At 45.0% G+C, this 20116-nt stretch overlaps 1 protein-coding gene across 1 annotated transcript; it reads left to right on the top strand.

Moving 5' to 3' along the window:
* The first annotated feature begins 7035 nt into the window (after positions 1 to 7035).
* Resp18 (regulated endocrine specific protein 18) lies at positions 7036 to 12714 on the top strand. The gene is made up of 6 exons (XM_036173693.1): positions 7036 to 7269; positions 9580 to 9684; positions 11022 to 11154; positions 11336 to 11375; positions 11498 to 11587; positions 12553 to 12714. The coding sequence occupies exons 1-6, from the start codon at positions 7164 to 7166 to the stop codon at positions 12601 to 12603; spliced, it is 525 nt and encodes a 174-aa protein (XP_036029586.1). The 5' UTR covers positions 7036 to 7163; the 3' UTR covers positions 12604 to 12714.
* The last annotated feature ends 7402 nt before the right edge of the window (positions 12715 to 20116 follow it).

Genomic DNA, 20116 nt, shown 5'->3' with positions numbered 1-20116 from the left:
CTGCATTCCCATGGAGACAGAAGGAAGGGGAGCTGGACCTGAGCTTAGAGAACTGTTGGCTTCAGAGAGAACTGTACCACCGGCAGAAACAGAAGACTGGAGAGATCTGGGAAAGGTTGTTTACTGCTAAGAAGCAAGGCCACAAGCAAATTCAGGGCCACAGCTCTAGCAATCCTCTCCTCTCTACGATGCTTTCCTGAGTTGTTATCTTCCTATTGGCACCCACAGCCTCCATAGTGTGCAAACACATTAGAACAGTTCCCATATTAAAAAACGAAAGAACAAAAGGCTTAGCTTTGCAAGCGGTAAACTTGGTCATTTTATAGCAGCCCTCTTGCTGAAGACTTGCCTCCCCTTGTGTTTAATTTCCCTGCTTCCCGGAGGGTTAGCTTTGAACACAGGTAGTTTATTGGGGGCTAGTACCCTAAAGCATAGGTGCAGAGGCCAGCACGCAGCTTTCAAGAGCCCCAGTAACCATCGCTGGCCACGGGGTAAGTCTTTGAGTGCCTGCTCTTGGGTTGCTTTTCTGTACTTTTTCAGGCTTTGATTTTTCCAGTTCTGTTGTTTCTTCTGCTCCTCATGCACATGGTCTCACGTACTCTCGTGAACCAACTTTAAAAGCCACAGACGAGGGCTGGAGAGATGGTTGAGAGCATGGGCTGCTCTGCCACAGGTCCTGAGTTCAATTCCCAGAACCCACATGGTGGCTCACAACCATCTAGAATGAGATCTGGCGCCCTCTTCTGGCATGCAGGCATACATCAGACAAACACTATATAATAAATAAATGAATCTTTAAAAAAAAAAGCCACAAACAGCGAACACTCACCCATGATAAAAATAAACAACTTACTCCTAACTACTAAAGACATGGAATTCATATTAAACTAGTCTCCAGGCCAGGATGGTTCTGTTGGCAAATGCTACCAAATATTTGAAGAAGACGTAACGTAGGGGGTTGGAAAGAAGGCTTGATGGTTGTAAGCATGAAAACCTGAGTTCGAATCCCAGCACCTGCATAAAAATCCCAGCATGACTAGATGTGCCTGTAATGCCACATCACTGGAGGCAAAGACAGTCAGATCCCAAGAGCTCACTGGCCAGCCAAGCTAGCCAGAATGACAAGCTTCCGGTTCAATAAGAGACATTGTCCTAAGACAATAAAGCAGAGCAATGGGACACTGACGGCTTTCTCTGGCCTCCATGTGTGGGCACAGGCATATACACCTTTACACTCATGTGCATGTATCACACACACATACAAAATAACAACAACAATAAACACGCATTTTAAAAGAAGAAATGATGCATCTGTACAGTCTCCTCCAGTAGAAGAGGGGAGAATATTTTCCAGCTCATTCACTGAAGTCATCAGTCTTGACCCTACACCAGAAAAGGCCAGCACAGGGATACGAACCACAGAGGGACATCTTCCATGAACACGGAGGTGCACAAAGATCCTCTCAAATAAACCACTTTGCGTTTCAGCGATTCTTCTCTATTTTTCCATTTCTGGTTTTATTGATTTATGCTTTTATCATTCATTTGAAATAGAGTGTCTTTTATTTAGTCTTTGACAATTTCATATGCGTAAACAATGTACTTTGATCACGTATACCCCACCTCTCCCATCCCCAGGAGTCCCCACCTCTCCCTCCAGGTAAGCTTTTCTCTAACTGCTCCTGATGACTTTTCCTATACAACCACTAATGCCACGGGCTTCACTCCGGGCACTCCTTTACGTGGTCCCACAGGTTCTGACATGCTTTTATTGTTGTTCTGTTTAAAAGACTTTTAATTGCCTTTAAGACTTCCTCTCTGACCCATGGATTATTTAGAAGTTGTTTATTATTATTATTATTATTATTATTATTATTATTATTAGTGGCTAAATGTTTGGAGACTTCACTGCTATGGATTTTTTTTTGCAGTGTTATGGTCATAGATCATTTTGTATGGTTTGCTTTATAATACAGGATAAGGATAAAATTTTGTTGTGCACTTCTAATGAATTTATACTCGCTGTTGTTAGGTGGAAAGCTCTACAAACGCCAATTACACACTTCGATGGTATGACTCAGTTGCCCGCATCTGCAGGGTTTGTGTCTAGTACTGTCTCTTGGCTTCTGAGAGGAAAATGATTTGGGCTCCAAACAGACTGCGGTTTGTCTACTTCTCTTCAGCAGTGTTCATTTTGTGTCATGCCCTTCAAGGCCCTGGTAGGAACAAATACATTAAGGGAGCATGTCTTCTTAATGAGCTGATTCTTTTTTATTTTATTTTATGTGCGTTGGTGTATGTCTGCATGTGTGTCTGTGTGAGGGTGTCAGATCTTGGAGTTCCAGACAGTAATGAGCTGCCATATGGGTGCTGGGATTTGAACCCAGGTCCTCTGGAAGAGCAGCCAGTGTTCTTAACCACTGAGCCATCTCTCCAGCCCCCTGGTTCTTTTATTATTAAGCAGTATTCTTCTTTATCCTTCTGATTTTCTCTGTGTTGAAGTCAATTCATCTAAAATGAATATGAATGCCTCAGTTTTATTTTGTTTTGTGTGAGCATGATCTTTTCCTATTCACGTATGAGTTTTTGGTTTATTTGTTTTGCTTTTCTGAGAAATGCTGGAATTACAGGCCTGCACCACTGCTTCCAGTTATGAGGCACTGGAAGTCAAAGCCAGGGCTTTGCTCATGCTAGGCAGGCACTCTACCAGCTGAGCCACATCAGCAGCTCCTCACTTGTGTATCAATTGTTTCTCTCACTGTTCTGACCAAGAAGCAACTTAAGGCGTGGGAGGGTTTACTTGGTGCATGATTTGAGAGTACATTCCACCATTGGCAGAGAAGGCATGGCAGCAGCAATCTGTGACTGCTTGCTCACATCTGGTGAGATCAGGAATCAGTGTGAAGACAAGAGGTAGGGCCAGGCAATGGCAAACCTCAATGTTTGCCCCTAGTAAGCCACTTTCTACTGTGAGGCTTCATTTCCTAATCCTCCTAAACCTTCTAAACACTGGCACCAAACCAGGTGTGGTGGTACATGTCTTTAATACCAGGACTTGGGAGGCAGGAGCAGACAAATATCTGTAAACTTGAGGCAGCCTAGTCTACACTGTGAGTTTTAGACCATCGAGAATGACGTAGTGAAACTATCTTTAAAAACTAAAAGAGAGCAGGGCGGTGGTGGTGCACGACTTTAATCCCAGAACTCAGGAGGCAGAGCCAGGCGGATCTCTGTGAGTTCAAGGCCAGCCTGGGCTACAGAGTGTGTTTCAGGACAGGCTCCAAAGCTACGCAGAGAAACCCTGTCCTGAAAAACAAACAAACAAACAACAACAACAAAAAGAAACATGACCACCATCTGGTCACCAATTATTCAAGCATATGAGCCTAGGAGCATGTTTCATATTCAAACCACAGAAAGGTATTTTTTTCTTTATTATATGTGTATGTGCATTTTACCTACATGTATGTGTGTACACCATGTGTGAGAAATGCCTGCAGAGACCAGAAAAGGGCACTGGGTCCTCTGGAACTGGAGTTACAGGTGGTTGTGAGACACCAGGTTGGAGCTAAGAACCAAACCCTCGTCCTCTGTAAGAGAAAGTGCTTTTAACCACGGAGCCATCTCTCCAGCCCCTATTTTTCCGTTCTTAAATGGCCCCTGAGAAGAACAGACAGACCAACTAGTGGGGAGACAGAATTTGGGAAATAAACCCAAAATGACCATAGAGGTCCTTGTAGGGAATAGCAAAGTGCATAAGAAAGCCACTGGGGACCTGAGGGGAAAGAACAGAATGCCATAAACAATTTCAAGGCTATCTTAGCATTGTTGGAGAACGCACCAGTAAAGGCAAGAGTGGATAGATCTGTTAGAGGGCATTGCCTTGGCCAGAAGATGACTGTGTGGCTTGGAGTATCAGTGTGGGTGCAGCTGAGCACCGTGTGCTTTACTCAAAACATCCTCAGTTTCCAGGGAGGGGATCCAGACCCTCCCGAGTTCAAGAAAATTGCTTCTGGCTTCTGTCACCATGGCAGATAGGCTGCTTCTGCCTGGATTGGTTGCTGGGGAGATATTAACAGCACTGAGTGACTGATTTCCACAATGATAACTGGTTGTCATGGAGCTACGAAGTATGTTAATAAGAATCTGCCAGGTTCCAGTTTCGCATCTAACTCTGCACAGGAAATCAGGAAGGATGAGAGGATCAGGGCGTGAGAAACATGGGAGGCATGCTGAGTCACTGTGCCTCCAGACCTGCCCAAATCAGTACTCTGTGATGTGGAGTGGGAGAGGGAAGCCCAGCACAGATTCACAGAAATTCCAAATCCCATTTTCCTCTCATTTTAAAGCTTCTTTGAACCATTTTCTTCTCTGAACAAAACCCTATAGCAGACTAAGGCTTCTCTACCCTTCCCACCCTCTCCAAATCAGTCATAAGGTAACCTGCTGCTAGATATTTTTTAAAAAGAAGTTTTCAGCAAGGCGGTGGTGGTGCACGCCTGTAATCCCAGCACTCGGGAGGCAGAGGCAGGTGGATCTCTGTGAGTTCGAGGCCAGCCTGGTCTACAAAGCGAGTTCCAGGACAGGCTCCAAAGCTACAGAGAAACCCTGTCTCGAAAAAAACAACAACAACAAAAAAAAGTTTCCAGAACCTCTGAAGTGAAAAACCTTAAGGTCAGTGAAGGGGGGCTAGGGGAGGGGCAATCTGAGGAGAGGACAAGTGTGCCGTTCCCTGGTACAGATGGAGACCAGGTTTCTGAGCGCTACCTCCTTCCAGACATCATTCCTAACAAGGATGCAGGACAAGGAAGGGACCAATGGCTTGTAACCTTCTCTCGCCTGCTGCCCACAGTCAAGTGTTATGATACCTTTCTTTTCCCCTTGGGGAAGAAAGTTCACCCCTGTGAGCTCCAGGTTCAGTAGGCTTGAGCTCCTATGGGTCTAGGGGCATTATTCTCAGCAGTAAGATCCGGAACAAACAGTGAAAAGAAGTGTGCATGCTTATGCACATCTCTCTTTATTTAGATACAGAGCTTCACTATATTGCCCTGGTGGGCCTAGAACTTGCTATGTCAACTAGGTTTGTCTCAAACTCACAGAGGTCACCTACTTCTCCTCCCAAGTTCTGTGATAAAAGGCATGTGCCACCACACATGTCATTTTTATAGCAAGTCCCAGGGAGACGGGAATCTTCAAAGGGAGAAGAACACACCCACTAGTGCTCAGACTAACAGGTACCCTTTTTCCTGTGTGTTATACCTCTCAAAACAGGCTCACATTCATGTGGTCCTATGCCTAAAGCTGTTTTATTTTTAATTACATTTGTTTGGTATGTGTGCACACATAGATGAATGTGGGTCAGAGGACAATTTGCCAGAGGCAATTTCCCCCTTCTGCCACGTGGGTATGAGCAGCTCCTCAGTTGTCTCTATTGATTATTTAACCTCAGAGAAGGAGGGGCCTTGTGCATTTGGTCATTTTCAGGGACTTCCTGGAGTTTTTAAGTTGTTTATTCCCTGAGTCTTAAAAAGCCCTAACTCTCTGAGTCTTGTGAATGTGATTGATGGTGCACGCCTTTAATCCCAGCACTCATGGGGCAGAGGCAGGCAGATTTCTGAGGTCAAGGCTAGCCCAGTCTACATAATGAGTTTCAGGACAGCCAAGGGCTGTCCTACAAAACTCTGTCTCAAAAAATTTAAAAAACAAAACAAAATAGAAACCAACAATCGAGCTCTCTGAATCTTAACAAGCTTCCTTTTACTATTTCCTGAGTCTCATAAGGTTCTCTCCAGGATGGAATATAGCAATTCACTGTTTGATGACATCCCTCCAATTGCTTCTATAAATCTTTTGAGAATAAAATGTCCAGCACATAATCACAGATAACAAGATAAACTTTCAGGTCCTGGTATGGTAAAAAAACAACAACAACAACAAAAAAAAACCAAAAAAACAAAAAACAACTTGTGCCAGACCATCCTGTTATCACTGACTATACATTACAAAGAAATGTGGAGTCCAAGCAAAAGGAAGAAAAATGAGTGGGATCGTCATCCTTGAAGAATAAAAGCCGGGCCAGGTGAGTTCCACATTCAACTGGCGTTTTCCAAGTCACTTCACCATTTCCTGCAGCACAGAGGGAAAGTAGGCTTGGACGGGAAGTGATGGTATCACTAATGTAAACTGTGCGATCCGGGATGGCAAGACAGCCAGAAATTGAAGGAGAAATCTGGGGAATGGGTGGTCTACCGAGAGGGAACCTAAAATCTAAATACAATCTGCTCAAATTCTTAGCTAACTTCTAAACGGCACATGCACAGGGTAAGGTCTCAAAGAGCCTAAAGGGTTAGGCAAATATCTGAACAAGGATTTCGGCCACTGCCACGGTTCTAGGGAGGCAAAGCCTGGAGTTTAGAACCCACAAAACTAGAGGGCCTACCTCCACTGAAATCCCCAAAGAACCTCAGCAGTAATTACTAAAGAAAGATAATGTAATCCAGAGAATCCACAGGGCACCAACCCAAAACATCCAGTTTACAACAACACTCATACCGCAGCTTAGAAACGTGCCACACTGTCCGATTACAAGAAGCAGTGGATCAGGTGGTTAGTTATTGAAACGATCTATTTTGAAGAGTACCGTGGTTTGGATTAGGGCAACCGCAGTGGCTGTGGGAAAATGAGGATGGGCGTGCAATATTTTGCGGGTTGAACCCATATGGTTGCTAAAAGATTTTAAAAGGACGGGGATAAAGCGAGTGTCAAAGGCAATAAACATTCATCACGCTGAGTGCTCACTCTTCCCTCGCAGAAAGTATTTAAACATCACAAGCAAACCCATGAAGTTGGTTCCGTTCCCACCCCCATCTTATAAGCAATCAGTTTCTCCCTCCCTGGGGACTGAGGGCGGGTGTGTAGAGGGTGAGAGCAAAAACTCCAAAAGGTCAAACGGAGAGAGCCCTTAAGGGGACGGCGCACTTGAGTAGGCGGCTGCAGGGGCAGAGCCCGCTTGCGATTGGCCGAGTAGCAGAGGAGGGCTCTGCAGATCCCTAGTCAGGTCGCTAGCGGGTGGAAAGTGACATCCTGGCCCAGCCCCCTGGCTGTTGTTGCTACTTCCACAGCGACCGTGCCCGGGGGGAAGCGAGCGCTCGGATCCAGGGAAGATGCAGAGCTTGTTCAGGCTCGCGAGCTCCGGGGGTCTTCAGCTCCTGGTCTGCTTCCTTCTCCTTTACAGTCGTCCAGGCAGCTGCAGCGGCATACGTGCCCACGGTCAGGAGGAAACCCGGGGGGTGCGAGCAGGGCCACAGAGCAATTCTGAGAGCAGAGGCTCTGGCCTTCAAGGCTGAAACTCAGGAGGAAAACCGTTTGGGATGAGAGAGGAGAGAGATGCAGAGAGTCTCAAAGACAGGTCTCTAGACATAGAAGGAGCGGACGCAGGGAAAGGTTGGGGCTTCAGAAAGAGTGGGGGAAGACAGATGAGCCAAGGGTGGCTGCGGTACTCGCCAGACGCTCCTGAAGGGCCAGGAAAGAGATGAACAGGGCTCGGTATAGGAACAGGAGTACTTGTATTTGGGTATCTAGTCCGGGATCAAGGTGGGTGGGGTTGAGAGAAATCAAGGCTCAGTCGTAAGTCCGCAGAGCCTAGGGGCTGGCATCCGGTTTCAGGACCGGGGTAGGGGTGGGGGTAGCTAGGTTGGAAGGGGAAGAAGACCATTCTCCTTCCTCCGGCTCCGTTCTGCACCATCCTGGATGGACCTGACGCGCACTCACTTCGCAACAGTCGGGGACAGACTGCGCAGTCTCAGAACACCCTGCATACAGTCCTAGGCTGATGTCCAGTCTCCCGGAGGGATTCTTGGGTTTGGAAGCCAATGCAAGGCATTCGCAAAGCACTGTGGGAGGAGGCCTGGTGTCAGAGAGGTGGGGTGGGGGAAGACTGAGGCGGCGTGGGGGATGGGGTAAATGGAGGTGGGGTGTGAAATGCAGAAACTGAGGTGTCTCTCATTACCGCCCACTGTGACTGCTCCTGGCCCTCAGCACCATGGATAGCTCCATCCATTCTCTGGATTCTGGTGTAGCTTCACGCCTCCACACCCCATTACCGCCCTGGGGAGGCTGTCTCAGACAACACCGCCTCTCCCCTGGAAGTTCTCTTTTTCACCAGGGCACTAGAAAGTTCCACTTCTTTCTGGGGTCGAGAAATTGTATTGGGCATCTATCTGAATGGAGTGAGGGGGGAATTGCTCTTTCTTGGAAGACCTATGATTCTAGTGAAGAGGCTGAATCAGGATTGAGACTTCCAGGCCAGCCTGAGAAGCATAGCAAAACTCTGTCTTTCTTTTATTTTCCTTCTTATTCTTTTTAATTGGCTCAAGTGGGGTAGGGAGATTTTTCTTTAGCTCTACTCATTTATCTGGAACAGGACCAGGAGTTTCTTCACCCCTGCCCTTCTCTTACTCACAGTTGGACAAACGGGGTTTTAGGAAAAGATCCCAACCTTCAGACCTTACAGACAAGAACACAGTCAGCCCTCCCTGCCCACACATTCCTCATCATGGAATTCTGCGCCCTCGATTCTACCAACTGTGGACTGAATGCAGAGTTTCCCCTGTCATTATTCTCCGAACAATGCATAAAACAACTCTTTGCATTATATAGGAACTATTATAAATAACTGGGAGATTATTTAGACTGGATGGAGGATGCAGCAGGTGAAGACATTTGCCACCAAGTCTGACAACCTGAGTTGACTCCTTAGGGCCCACACAGTAGAAGGAGATAATTGACTTTGGAAGTTGTCCTCAGATCTCCAAACTCATGCTGTGGCACATACTTTTATGTGCACATGTGCATGTGTGTGAATGCACACACACACATACACACACAAAGTGCAATTGAAAATAAAGTGTGTGGGAGGATAGTTGTAAGCAACATACAAATTACAAACCATTAGGGTCTTGAAGATCTACAGATTTTGGTATGGAGGGTAGTCTGAGACCCAACCCTCTGAAGACACTAAGGGAGATGGTATTTTCTCTTTCTATGGATTGCAGTTCTTTTCCCTAATCCCTCCTGCCTTCAGAATTTTCCTTAAGGTGCAGCTTCTCAGCTTCTTCAGACTCCACCTGTCCATCTGATGGCCCACCACATGTGGGTAGCACTTCAAGATTCTTTGCACTTGCACCTTCACAGGATTTTTTTTTTTGCCTGTGTTCTTGGTTCTTGCCTAAATATTGATGCCAAGAGTGAAAGGAAGCCAGGTGTGGTGGCACACACCTTTAATTCTAGAGCTCTGGAGGCAGAGGCAGGTGGATCTCTGAGTTTCAGGCCAGCCTGGTCTACAGAGTGAGTTCCAAGACATCTAGGGCTATTTAATAAGGCCCTATTTGAAACAATAATAGAAAAAGTGAACGGAGTTCAGGGGCTGGTGATAATGAAGGAGAAAATGACAAAGGGGACTCTGATGGGGAAAGGACCTGGCTTTGTGTTCACAATGGGGAAAGGTAGTGGCTTCTCTTCAGCTGGGATCTGGAGTGATGCAGACCAAGGTATTTGCTGACAGCACTATTTTGCCTTTAGATGGTCAGGCCCAAGCAGCATCGGGGCAATCCTGGTCATTCCAAGGATTTATTGGTACAGTCTTCCAGTACTTACAAGTTATACTTCACCAGATTGTACCCCAAGGTAAGTAAAAGTCAGAGAACAGAGGCGGGGGCCCAGTCAGATATGGGGGAGAGCAGTGAGGGACTATTGACCGGAAGGTAAGGCTTCTCTTGCTTGTATGATTCTACTTTCTTATCACCTTAGCGGGGAAGGGAACAAGAAAAGAGTGAGGTAGACTCTAGATGGAGAGGCTGTGAGCACTTGAACACCCTGAAAGAGGACAGCATACAAGTCCTTAGGACTAGTCCCAACCTCCAGCACTACCTGGATTTTTCTAGAGGCAGGATTCCTTAAGTGCTCAGCCAAGAGACCAGCAGCACACCTCAGTCTCTGAGTAGGAAGCAGGGAAACTATGTAATAGAGGAGACAGATATGCAGCCCACTAGAGAGGGATGGCTGACCCTTCTGTAGAGTTTCACATGAGTGTAGGTGGGCTAGAAAATCTGCCTTGAGTCCACATTACTATAACCAATTCTCTAAAAAGTTCCTAGACCAGCAACACATGTATCATCATCAGGGAATCTGTCAGAAATATTAAATCTTAGGTCTGGGGAGGTGGCTCAGTTGGAAAATGTCTGCCATCCAATTATGAGGATGTATCCCCATCATCCACATAGAAGCCAGGAGCATGTAAACCTGTGCTTTTACATAGAGAGGTGGGGACATAGAGACAGGGAGCTAGCCTAAGAAATTCAATAAAAGACTATCTCAAAAATAAGGTGGGGAACCAATGGGATAGCTAGTGGGTAAAGGCACTTGCCACTAACCTGGATGAACTGAATTCAAGTTTCAGAACCCATGTAAAGGTAAAAGGAGAAAACCAACTCCATAAATTTTACTCTGACTACCAACAACCATATGCATACATGCACACACTCGTTTGGACACACACTCACTCACTCACAATGATGATGATGATGGTGATGTTGATAATGATGAATGGAATGAGATGAAAAGTCAAGAAAAAAATCACAGTCTCAAAAAAAAAATATGTGGGAAGTGGCTGAGGAAGATACTCTGGTGTACACATGCCTGCTGGATGTGGATGTGGAAAACAGCAATCTGGTACTAATGAGCCTAGCAAGATACTCTGATGCACACCAAAGTTTGCATGACTGCATTGGAGGGTTTTTGGTTGTTGTTTGGTTTGGTTTGTTTTAGGTGTTGGCTTCGCTGTATCCTACTGTATCAACAAGTGAATCAGTAGCTTCATTAGACATCACGTGCCAGGGCTGTGCTCAGCAGCCTCTCTACACCACCTCACTTAACTTTCCCCATTCAATATGGTCTTACACATACTTGAGGGAGAGTCCCCTCTAGTCTCCGGTGTCAATTCACTTCGTCCTTTCACCCTACAGGCCTGTTCTGGACAGATGACTTAGCCCAAGAAGTACTGAACAGAAAGGTGGAGCACCTCAACAGACTCCACCTCCAAAACCCATGCCGGAAGGAAGGGAAGGCAGTTTTCTCCACCGCAACCACTGGGGTGAGGTATGGAAACCTATGGTCAGCCCCTGCTATTTAGGGTACTAGAACCGTGCATAGAAGCTTCCAGAAGTACTGTGCTCTAGCACTCGTCTCTAGGATCAGTGAGGATAATAATTGTACTTGAAAAATGGAGGGGGAGATATTGGCAAGCCTAGGTTCTACCTGGCATCCCTTTGCCTTCTAGGGATAAGCAAGCGGAGAAACTTGGACTCTTATACCCCAAGGTGAGACCATTTATCTTCCCTCAAACTGTGAAGCCCTGGCTTTGGATTCCTCTGGCTTTCCCACTCAGATCATCTCATCCTTCCTGCCTCCTTCCTGACTCCTCCCTTCTCTCTCCCATTAGACTCCAGCAGTCAAGGTGAGCAGGGACCGATGCTTGGCCACCAAAGTAGTTCCAAAGGCCCCCAAACAAGAAGCAACCCACCCCACCAAGGTGAGGGGCTCAGTTCTCCTAAGGACACTAGAAACATCAAGGACGTGTTTAAATGGGGGGTGGGCAGGTATAAAAGAGGGATGAAACAAACTCTTGCACCCAAAGGTTAGTCCTGCTTGCTTATAGACTACTCTCTAGTTGTTCAGATGAGAGAGGAGGGGTGGGGCACCACACAGCTTCTGGGAGCTCCTAAAGAGGACAAAAGCTGAAAGATCGTGCATCAGGTTTGAGTCTAAAACAGGAACATTGAGGTTTGAAAAGGCCACCAGAGCTGTGAGGCATGGAGGCTGAGGTGGCAAGACTATAAGTTCAAGGCTACAGAGCAAAACCCTGCCCCTCATTAGAAACAACAGTATACCTGCTACAGTGATGTTGGGTCATGGGACAGTAAGGAGCAAGAACGAAAATGGAGGCGTGAGAAAGGGACCACTGTGGTCCAGGGAGGTGGGAAGGGCTTGGATTTGGGTAGTAGCGATGGAGTTGACGATTGTCCCCTCCTGCTTTCCCCTATACACACCCTCCATCTCCATTGAGAGACAGCCTGTGAGAAGTGGGTCCCCAGCCCCCCCCCCCATGCTTTCCAGGAAAACAGGCTCCCATGCCTGCAGCATGGCGGCCAGGGTTTCTAAACCCGGGTTAGTTGCTGGGGTAACATAATATGAGCTAAATGACAGAGACCCACCTGTGTGGAACTGGTTGCTGTGGTGTTTCCAGGAACACGAACAAAGCTTTGTCATTCTTCTCCAGCACCCCCCCCCAACTAAAAGGGGAAAATCACAGTGGTGGGGGGAGGAGCTGTATGTGGGGGCCAGGGGCTTACTTAGCCTATCAGCTCTTGGGCTGAGTCACCATGAGGAAAGCTTAGTCAAACCGAGCAGTTATTACATATTTGAGGAAGGAGGGCAGGCACAGAGGCACCGTTGTCTTTCCAGCCTGACTTCAATTCCCTGTTTCTTCTCTTTTAGGGCTTCTTTGGGCCATTCCCCACTGTGGGCCTCAACCTTGTTGCTGACTGAGATCTCATTGTAGCAGGTCCCTTTCCCCAGGACCCTCCTCACTGCCCTCAAAGGGGCAATTCTTGGATGACCCAAATATGGATAATTAAAGTTGACTTTTATGCAAACACATTCTGTGAGCCTGTCTTGAGGCAGGGCCCATGGGACATGAATCGACCAGAAGTTTGCAGGGGAGAGAGTGGCGGGGGGGGCGGGGGGCAGGGGGGGACACGGGACTCTGAAGACTTGGTCGGAGGTTGGTTTCTGTCTTGTGTTCCTTCCTTTCTGAAGTAGAGAGTGTGGGGGGTGACCACAGCTGCCATGGTAGCCTTTTCCATGCCCCCCCCCAGCCATGTTGTATGATCTGGTTACCCAGTCTTTCATGTTATGAGGAAACAGAATCCATATTTGCCTCCAGTCTCCTCTTTCATTTGTCCCTGGCATTCATCAAACCAATTAACCCTTGCTGTTCTTCCAACCCTTCCTATACCTTTCTTCATGTTTAACCCTGAGAACCATTGTACCAAGCTCCTGTGACTGTAGGTAGTTGGTTCTCTGTGAATATATTTTATAATCTCAGAAACCCCGAAAAGTAGTCAGGGAAAGGACAGATTCATTCAAATGTCTGAAGGAAGCAAGCACGGTGGGCATCCCATCCCTCAGCTCCTGGACCACATCTTCACCCAGCCACTGTGAGTGGATAGTTCCCGTCTCTGCTAACATCTTCCCATCCCAAGCCCTGGAGTTTTCTGCTTCTCATCTGGAAATGCATAGAATGTGCCTTCTAGTGCTTTAGATTGTCCTGAAGGACCTGGGATTTAACGTTCCTGAGGCAACCCCCAAGGAGAGAAGGATTTTATTAGTTTAGTACAAACATATCTGATTCTTCCATCCTTATGGACAGTTCTAAAGAATATTCAATATTCCTCAGAGGATGCCCAGTGACTGTCAACCCAGTGGCCACCAGCCCCCAGTGGTAAACTGTTCAACACCATGCTTCATACCATAGACCTTTTCTTTTCTTTTCTTTTTGTGACAGGGTTTCTCTGTGTAGCCCTGGCTGACCTAGAACTTGATCTGTAAAACCAGGCTGGCCTTGAACTCAAGAGATCTGCCTGCCTCTGCCTCCTGAGTGCTGGAATTAAAGGCATGTGCCACTACTGCCCAGATTAGACTTCTTTAATATGATTGAGTTTTCCAGTTCTAATTTGTGATTTCCAGGATTATTATTATTATTATTATTATTATTATTATTATTATTATTTTAGCTGAGGATCGAACTTGGGGCCTTGTGCTTACTAGGCAAGTGCTTTACCACTGAGATAAATCCCCAACCCCTCAGGATTATCTTATACACAAACTATGCACCCAACTTCTTGTCTCTTTTGAGTCAGCTCCTACCAAGTCTACTGTGTGCTACACATTCCTCCAGGCCTTGATGGGCCAGTTGTGAATGAAACGAAGTATTCACTATTGGAGAGTTTGGTTATAAATAATTGTCTAGGGAAAATCTAAGCCATTTATCTGGCCCACGGCGTAGTTAGAGTCTTGCCAATCCCTAAGGCCAGCTCCTCTTTCCTTAGATGTACCATCCTATGTGCTCTAGCAACTTGGCCCTAATTGTGATGAGCAAAACGTGCCCAGGACCCATGCTTCCAGATCCTTGTATGTGCCATTATTTTTACATATAGGAGCCTCACTCTCAACACACCTTCTCCATCATGTCCTAAAAACCAAAGTTGCCTTCTGTGGTCCATTCCCTGTCCCTTCTAATAGTTCCACTCCCAGGAAAAAGTGGCAGAGGTTAGAAAAAAAAAAACAGCAGTGGAAGTTTGAACATCTGGTAACTATGAGACAGAAATATGTGGGAAAGGTGGGAACTTTTCAAGATTTATATATTTTTATTTTATGTATATGAGTGTTTGCCTGTATGTATGTATATGCACCACATGCATGCCTGGTGCCTTTGGAAACCAGGAAAGGGTGTTGGGTCTCCTGGAACTGAAATTACAGATAGGTGTAAACCACTGTGGGAGCTAGGAACCAAATCCCAGCTCTTTGCCATCTCTTCAGCCCCACAAAGAAACTTTCTTTTCTTTTGTTTGCTTGTTTTGACTGAGACAAGGTTTCTCTGTGTAGCCCTGGCTGTCCTGGAACTGCCTTGTAGACCAGGCTGACCTTCAACTCACAGAGATCCTCCTGCCTCTGCCTCCCAAGTGGTGGGATTAAAGGCGTGCGCCACCATGTCCAGCTCAGATAGAAGCTTTTCAAGGGTGGTAGGCCCGATTTCTGTTGCAGAGGATCAGAACACAGCTTGGATCACACCTGACAGACAGGAATCACTGCAGGTTTCTGAAAGAGGGCAGGGCAGTGAAAGTTGTAGGAAAGTGAGTCTCAGGTTTCTGCAGAATGGTGGGTTAGGGCCCAGGAAGAGCATGAACTACTTCTGACTGAAATATAACCCACAAGAAAGGGAGCGAGAACGGACAATTCTAGAGATCCTAAAGATGAGTTCATGGACCTGACAACTGCTATGGTTTGAATTTTGTCTCCTCCAAACTCATCTTCAAATCCGAATCTCAAGAACCTCCAGACACCTTATTTGTAAATAAAGCTGTCAAGTTAAAATGAGGTCATCAGAATGAACTTTAGCCCCAAATGGCTGCTGTCCTCACAAAAAGAGAATTTTGAAGACAGACAGACACAGAGAAAAGATATTAACAGTTACTAACCCGCAAAAAGTAATAATAATAATAACAATAAACGAGGAGGAGGAGAAGGAGGAGGAGGAGAAAACAAACAACTGACCGATATTTCCACATATGCAAAGAGGGGGAGGAAGCAGATAAAAATCAGGTAACGGGTGAATCTTCTCTGCTACTACAAATGTCCCTTCATTAGTCTCACCTCCCTTTCTGCCCCAGGGGCGTGCTGTGAATGACTATCTCTTCCTCTGGAATCTCATTAGGTTAGCAGAATGGGAATCCTGGAAGAAGATTACAGGGGAGTGGAGAGGAGAGGCTAGGGTATTCACTTCCCCAGTTCCCCACCTCCCCGTGAGGTTGTTTGAGACTTCCTCTGATACAAGTGCAATAGCAAACGTGCACAGGGCATACACAGTCACTCAGTTCATAACCCAAGGCCACCCCCAACCCACCGGCAGTTCGTGCTGCCATGCTTAGCTTTAAGCCATACGTGAAAGCAAAGGTACACAGTCACTAAGGGAGTGCCAGTAGTTAGCTTTGGGAAAAGGTAATGCCTGGGGCTCAGAAAGCCTTCTGGGATGCTGGAAATGCTTTACTTCTGGAACTGGGTTTCCTAGATGTTCATGAAATCAAGATATTTTCTTTTGTTTTACATGTTTACCTGTGACATTTAACAATTTATAAACTTCAGAAGGGGAAACAAATGGAATAAAATGAAAGGTGGCTGGGGTATGGTAGAAGTCAGTAGAAGAGTTCTTCAGGTACATCTTCTTACCTTACATAGGTTTGCAAAAGGCTCAAAATAAAATTGTATAAAGACTATAAGGCACCACCCTAAAACTAAAAATAAACTGAAACAAACAAACAAACAAACAAAAACTAATTATACCGGGAGGTGGTGGCGCACGCCTTTAATCTCAGCACTCAGGAGGCAGAGCCAGGCAGATCTCTGTGAGTTCGAGGCCAGCCTGGTCTGCAGAGCGAGATCCAGGACAGGCACCAAAACTACACAGAGAAACCCTGTCTCCAAAAACAAACAAAAACCACAAAAAACAACCAACCAACCAAACAAACAAACAAAAAGACCAATCTAATTATATGTCAAATTGCCAACCATAATTATGCAAACAGAAGAGCTGCTTGAAATAATCCTAGGACATAGTGTTCTGATTATGTATCCTTAGAAGTTACATTTAAAGGCAAAGTTTAGTCAGGTGTGTATGACAGTGCATGCCTTTAATCCAGCACTTGGGAGACGGAGGCAGCAGGTCTCTGAGTTCGAGACCAATCTTGTCTACATAAGAGCTCTATGCCAGCCAAGGCAAGATGCTATCTCAAAAACATGTACTCATTGTTTCATTATTTTAGTGTATGAGTGTTTTGCCTGAATGCACCACATGCATGCCTGGTGCCTGAACCCTCTGGAAATGGAGGTACGGTACAGATGGTTGTGAGTCTCTTAGGGGTGCTGGGAACTGAACCCTAGTCCTCTGCAAGTACAGTAGGTCCTCTTAACCCCTGAGCCAACTCTCCAGCCTTCAGTGTTGTATTAGTAGGATAATATTTGTATTATTCTATGTGCATTGTTGGATGTTTACTGGATTAATCATACAAATGGTTGGTTATATTAGTGTCCCCAGGAGCCCATTCAGCATAAGAATAAAGAAGTGTAAGTGTAGAGAGCTCAGTAAAAATTCATTATGAAATACTAGTTGGAGGGCTAAGCATGACTCAGTGGTTAAGAACACTGGCTACTCTCCAGCACCTGAGTTCAATTCCTAGCAACCACATGGAGGCTCATAACCATCTATAATAGGATCTGATGACCTCTTCTGTTGTGTAGGCATACATGCAAATAGAGCACTCATATACATAAAATACATAAACAAATGAATCTGTAAATACTAGTTGGTGTGTGTGTGTGTGTGTGTGTGTGTGTGTGTGTGTGTGTGTGTGTGTTGTATCTTAATATCCTGGTTCTGCTCATAGACAAGGTCTAGAGTCAGGGCCTTCCTCAGTAGCCATTATCACCCCTAACATCCAGATTATGTCTAAAATCAGCCCTGACTAAAAGCTACCTCATCTCTTTAGATGAATGGCTGCTTCCATATCAGCAGAGAGAATAAAAAATGAAAAACCTGGTACATCTTGGAGTGACAAAAAACAAGAGCAATTTAGCGGTTTATGGGATGTTTCAAAAGGACATTGGAATCTAATTCAAGGACCTGTCACTGGCTTGTTTGGGGATAATTTGAATTTCAAAAAGTAATTATCGTGGCTAATTAATGCACATTGAATATATAAATAGTAATATTCAAAAAAAGAAAAATCACAAAAATACTCTAATAAAACTCACAAACCACTATTGAGGTAACTATTACAATGACTCCTTAAGTCTGCACATAGGTAAAAACAAAGGTTAAGAATATATTCTAGGGATTGGGGGTTTAGCTCAGTGGTAGAGTGCTTGCCTAGCATGTGCAAGGCCCTGGGTTCGGTCCTCAGCTCTGAAAAAAAAAAGAGGAAAAAAAAAAAAGAATATATTCTAAGCTGGGCAGTGGTGGCACACGCCTTTAATCCCAACACTCGGGAGGCAGAGTCAGGTAGATCTCTGTGAGTGGGAGGCAGAGTCAGGTAGATCTCTGTGAGTTCGAGGCCAGCCTGGTCTACAAAGAGAAACCCTATCTCGAAAAACAAAAACAGAGAGAGAGAGAGACAGACAGACAGACTATATTCTACTTTCAGTTGTCATTGTATTTCAGAGTAAAGACAGAAAGCTGATAAATGCCAAAAGAATGAGGAAAAAAAAAAACAACCACATTTTGCAAACTGGGATGAAATACTTTAGTCAATAATCACCCTGGGGACTAGAGACAGCTCAAGTCTCTACATAGTTGGTATAGAGCTCCACTTTGACTACATTACTCTTTTGCTTTCTAGTTGTTTTTGTTTGTTTATTTGTTTTGTTTTTAAGACAACAGGGGTCTGGTGAGATGGCTCAGCCATACTACAAACAATGGTATAGCTGCCTTGCATGTCAGAGGGCCTGAGTTTCATTCCAAGCATATACAAAGAGGAGGAGGAGGAGTAAGATGAAACTAGATGAAAAAGTTGATGGTTGATGGGGAGCTAAATGTTCCCATAGTGCCAACATGTCCCATGGATTTCATGTTCATGCTCATCACATTAGGAACGATTCGGCTGCCTCTACTTTAGACCAGTTATCAGTTTTAGCAGCTGGATGGTGGTAGCACATGCCTTTGATCCCCGCACTTGGGAGGCAGAGGCAGGTGAATTTCTGTGAGTTCGAGGCCAGCCTGGTCTACAAAGTGAGTTCCAAGAAAGGCTCAAAGTTGGTCCATGTACATGACTTACCATTCAGTTTTAGCATCCCCATGTAGTAGTATAACCAGATGTTATGCATCTCCTGGAATGAAGCAATTGAAGGTATTATGTAGTGGGTAGCCATCCCAGCATTGGCCTGGAAGTTCCAACCCCCATTGAGGCTTCGGTAATGGTCACGCCCATGCTGGGATGGCTATCCACTACAGTATTATTCTGTTTACATAAAAAAAAACACAGTCCAACTAACACTTCAAGTATAATTTCTACTTTACAGAAGGAAATACAGAGGATATATGTGAGATACATAACAATGCAGGGAAATCCACCGTAAGAAAAATCTAGAAGATGAGGAGTTCAGAGAAAAAATGACCTGCTTTCTATCCTACATGACAATGTTAAAAATGGAGGAAGGGTGATGGCTGCATATCTATGCTCAGCTAAAAAGAATTAATAACGTAAGTATATTCTGTCAGGCAGGGTGGTGCATGCTTTTAATCCCAGCACTCAGGAGGCAGAGGGCAGGTTGATCTCTGAGTTTGAGGCCAGCCTGGTCTATAGAGTGATTTCCAGGACAGCCAGAGCTACACAGAGAATCCCTATCTTGAAAAACAAAACAAAAAGAAAGAAAGAAAGAAAGATTATAATTAAATGCAATAGTGATCCTTGATTGACTCCTGTTTGAACAAACAGCTGAAAAGACAAGTTGGAAACAATTTGAGATATTTGAATATGAATTGAGCTCTAAATAACATTATTGTACAAAAGTGTCCTTATTTCCTAGAGATGCATGTTGAAATATTTATAAGAGAAATTTCATGTCTATCATTTCTATTTAAATATTAAAAAGGAACAAACACACCCCAAATGTCAATAACTGTGAAATTTAGATAAGTGTTTTTTCACCAAACCATTTTGTCTTCTTAATTCGTTTTATAAAAAACTCCTCTCTCTCTCTCTCTCTCTCTCTCTCTCTCTCTCTCTCTCTCTCTCTCTCTCTTTCTCTTTCTGTGTGCGTGTGTGATGAGGGAAGCTTGCAGAGGTCAGAAGACCACATCATTAGAGTCGGTTCTCTCCTTCTATCTTTAGATTCAAAGGATCAAGCTCAGGTCATCAGATTTGGATAGTGAATGTCTTTACTGGCTTAGCCATCTCACCAGATCCACATTGTCTTAAAAACAAAACAAATAAACAAACAAAAACAACTAGAAAGCAAAAGAGTAATGTAGTCAAAGTGGAACTTTGGAAAGCTCACTCTATAGCTTACTGAGTAAATCAGAGTAGTATCAAAATGTCATGGAGGAAATTCCTTTGACAGGCTTGAGAAAATGGTCTAACCAGAGCAGTGAGGGTGGAGAGAAGTGGTCTGATGTGATGTGTACCTTATGGTAGGAACCATGAGATCATTGATAAGCTTGAGACGGGAGAGGCTAAGGGACAGTCAAAGCTAATAACAAATGTCAGTGCTTATGGGGTGCAACAGCTGA

The sequence above is a fragment of the Onychomys torridus genome, chromosome 23, assembly GCF_903995425.1.
Source record: "Onychomys torridus chromosome 23, mOncTor1.1, whole genome shotgun sequence".
In the NCBI taxonomy this organism is placed as follows: domain Eukaryota; kingdom Metazoa; phylum Chordata; class Mammalia; order Rodentia; family Cricetidae; genus Onychomys; species Onychomys torridus.
This window is presented reverse-complemented; position numbering and strand designations above follow the sequence as displayed.

What these genes read in the sequence shown, in the direction of transcription:
- Resp18 (XM_036173693.1), top strand. Translation starts at nt 7,164, where the DNA reads ATGCAGAGCTTGTTCAGGCTCGCGAGCTCCGGGGGTCTTCAGCTCCTG. An exon ending in TCACCAGATTGTACCCCAAG is followed by an intron (nt 9,685 to 11,021) that starts GTAAGTAAAAGT and finishes TTCACCCTACAG; the next exon opens with GCCTGTTCTGGACAGATGAC. An exon ending in TTGGACTCTTATACCCCAAG is followed by an intron (nt 11,376 to 11,497) that starts GTGAGACCATTT and finishes CTCTCCCATTAG; the next exon opens with ACTCCAGCAGTCAAGGTGAG.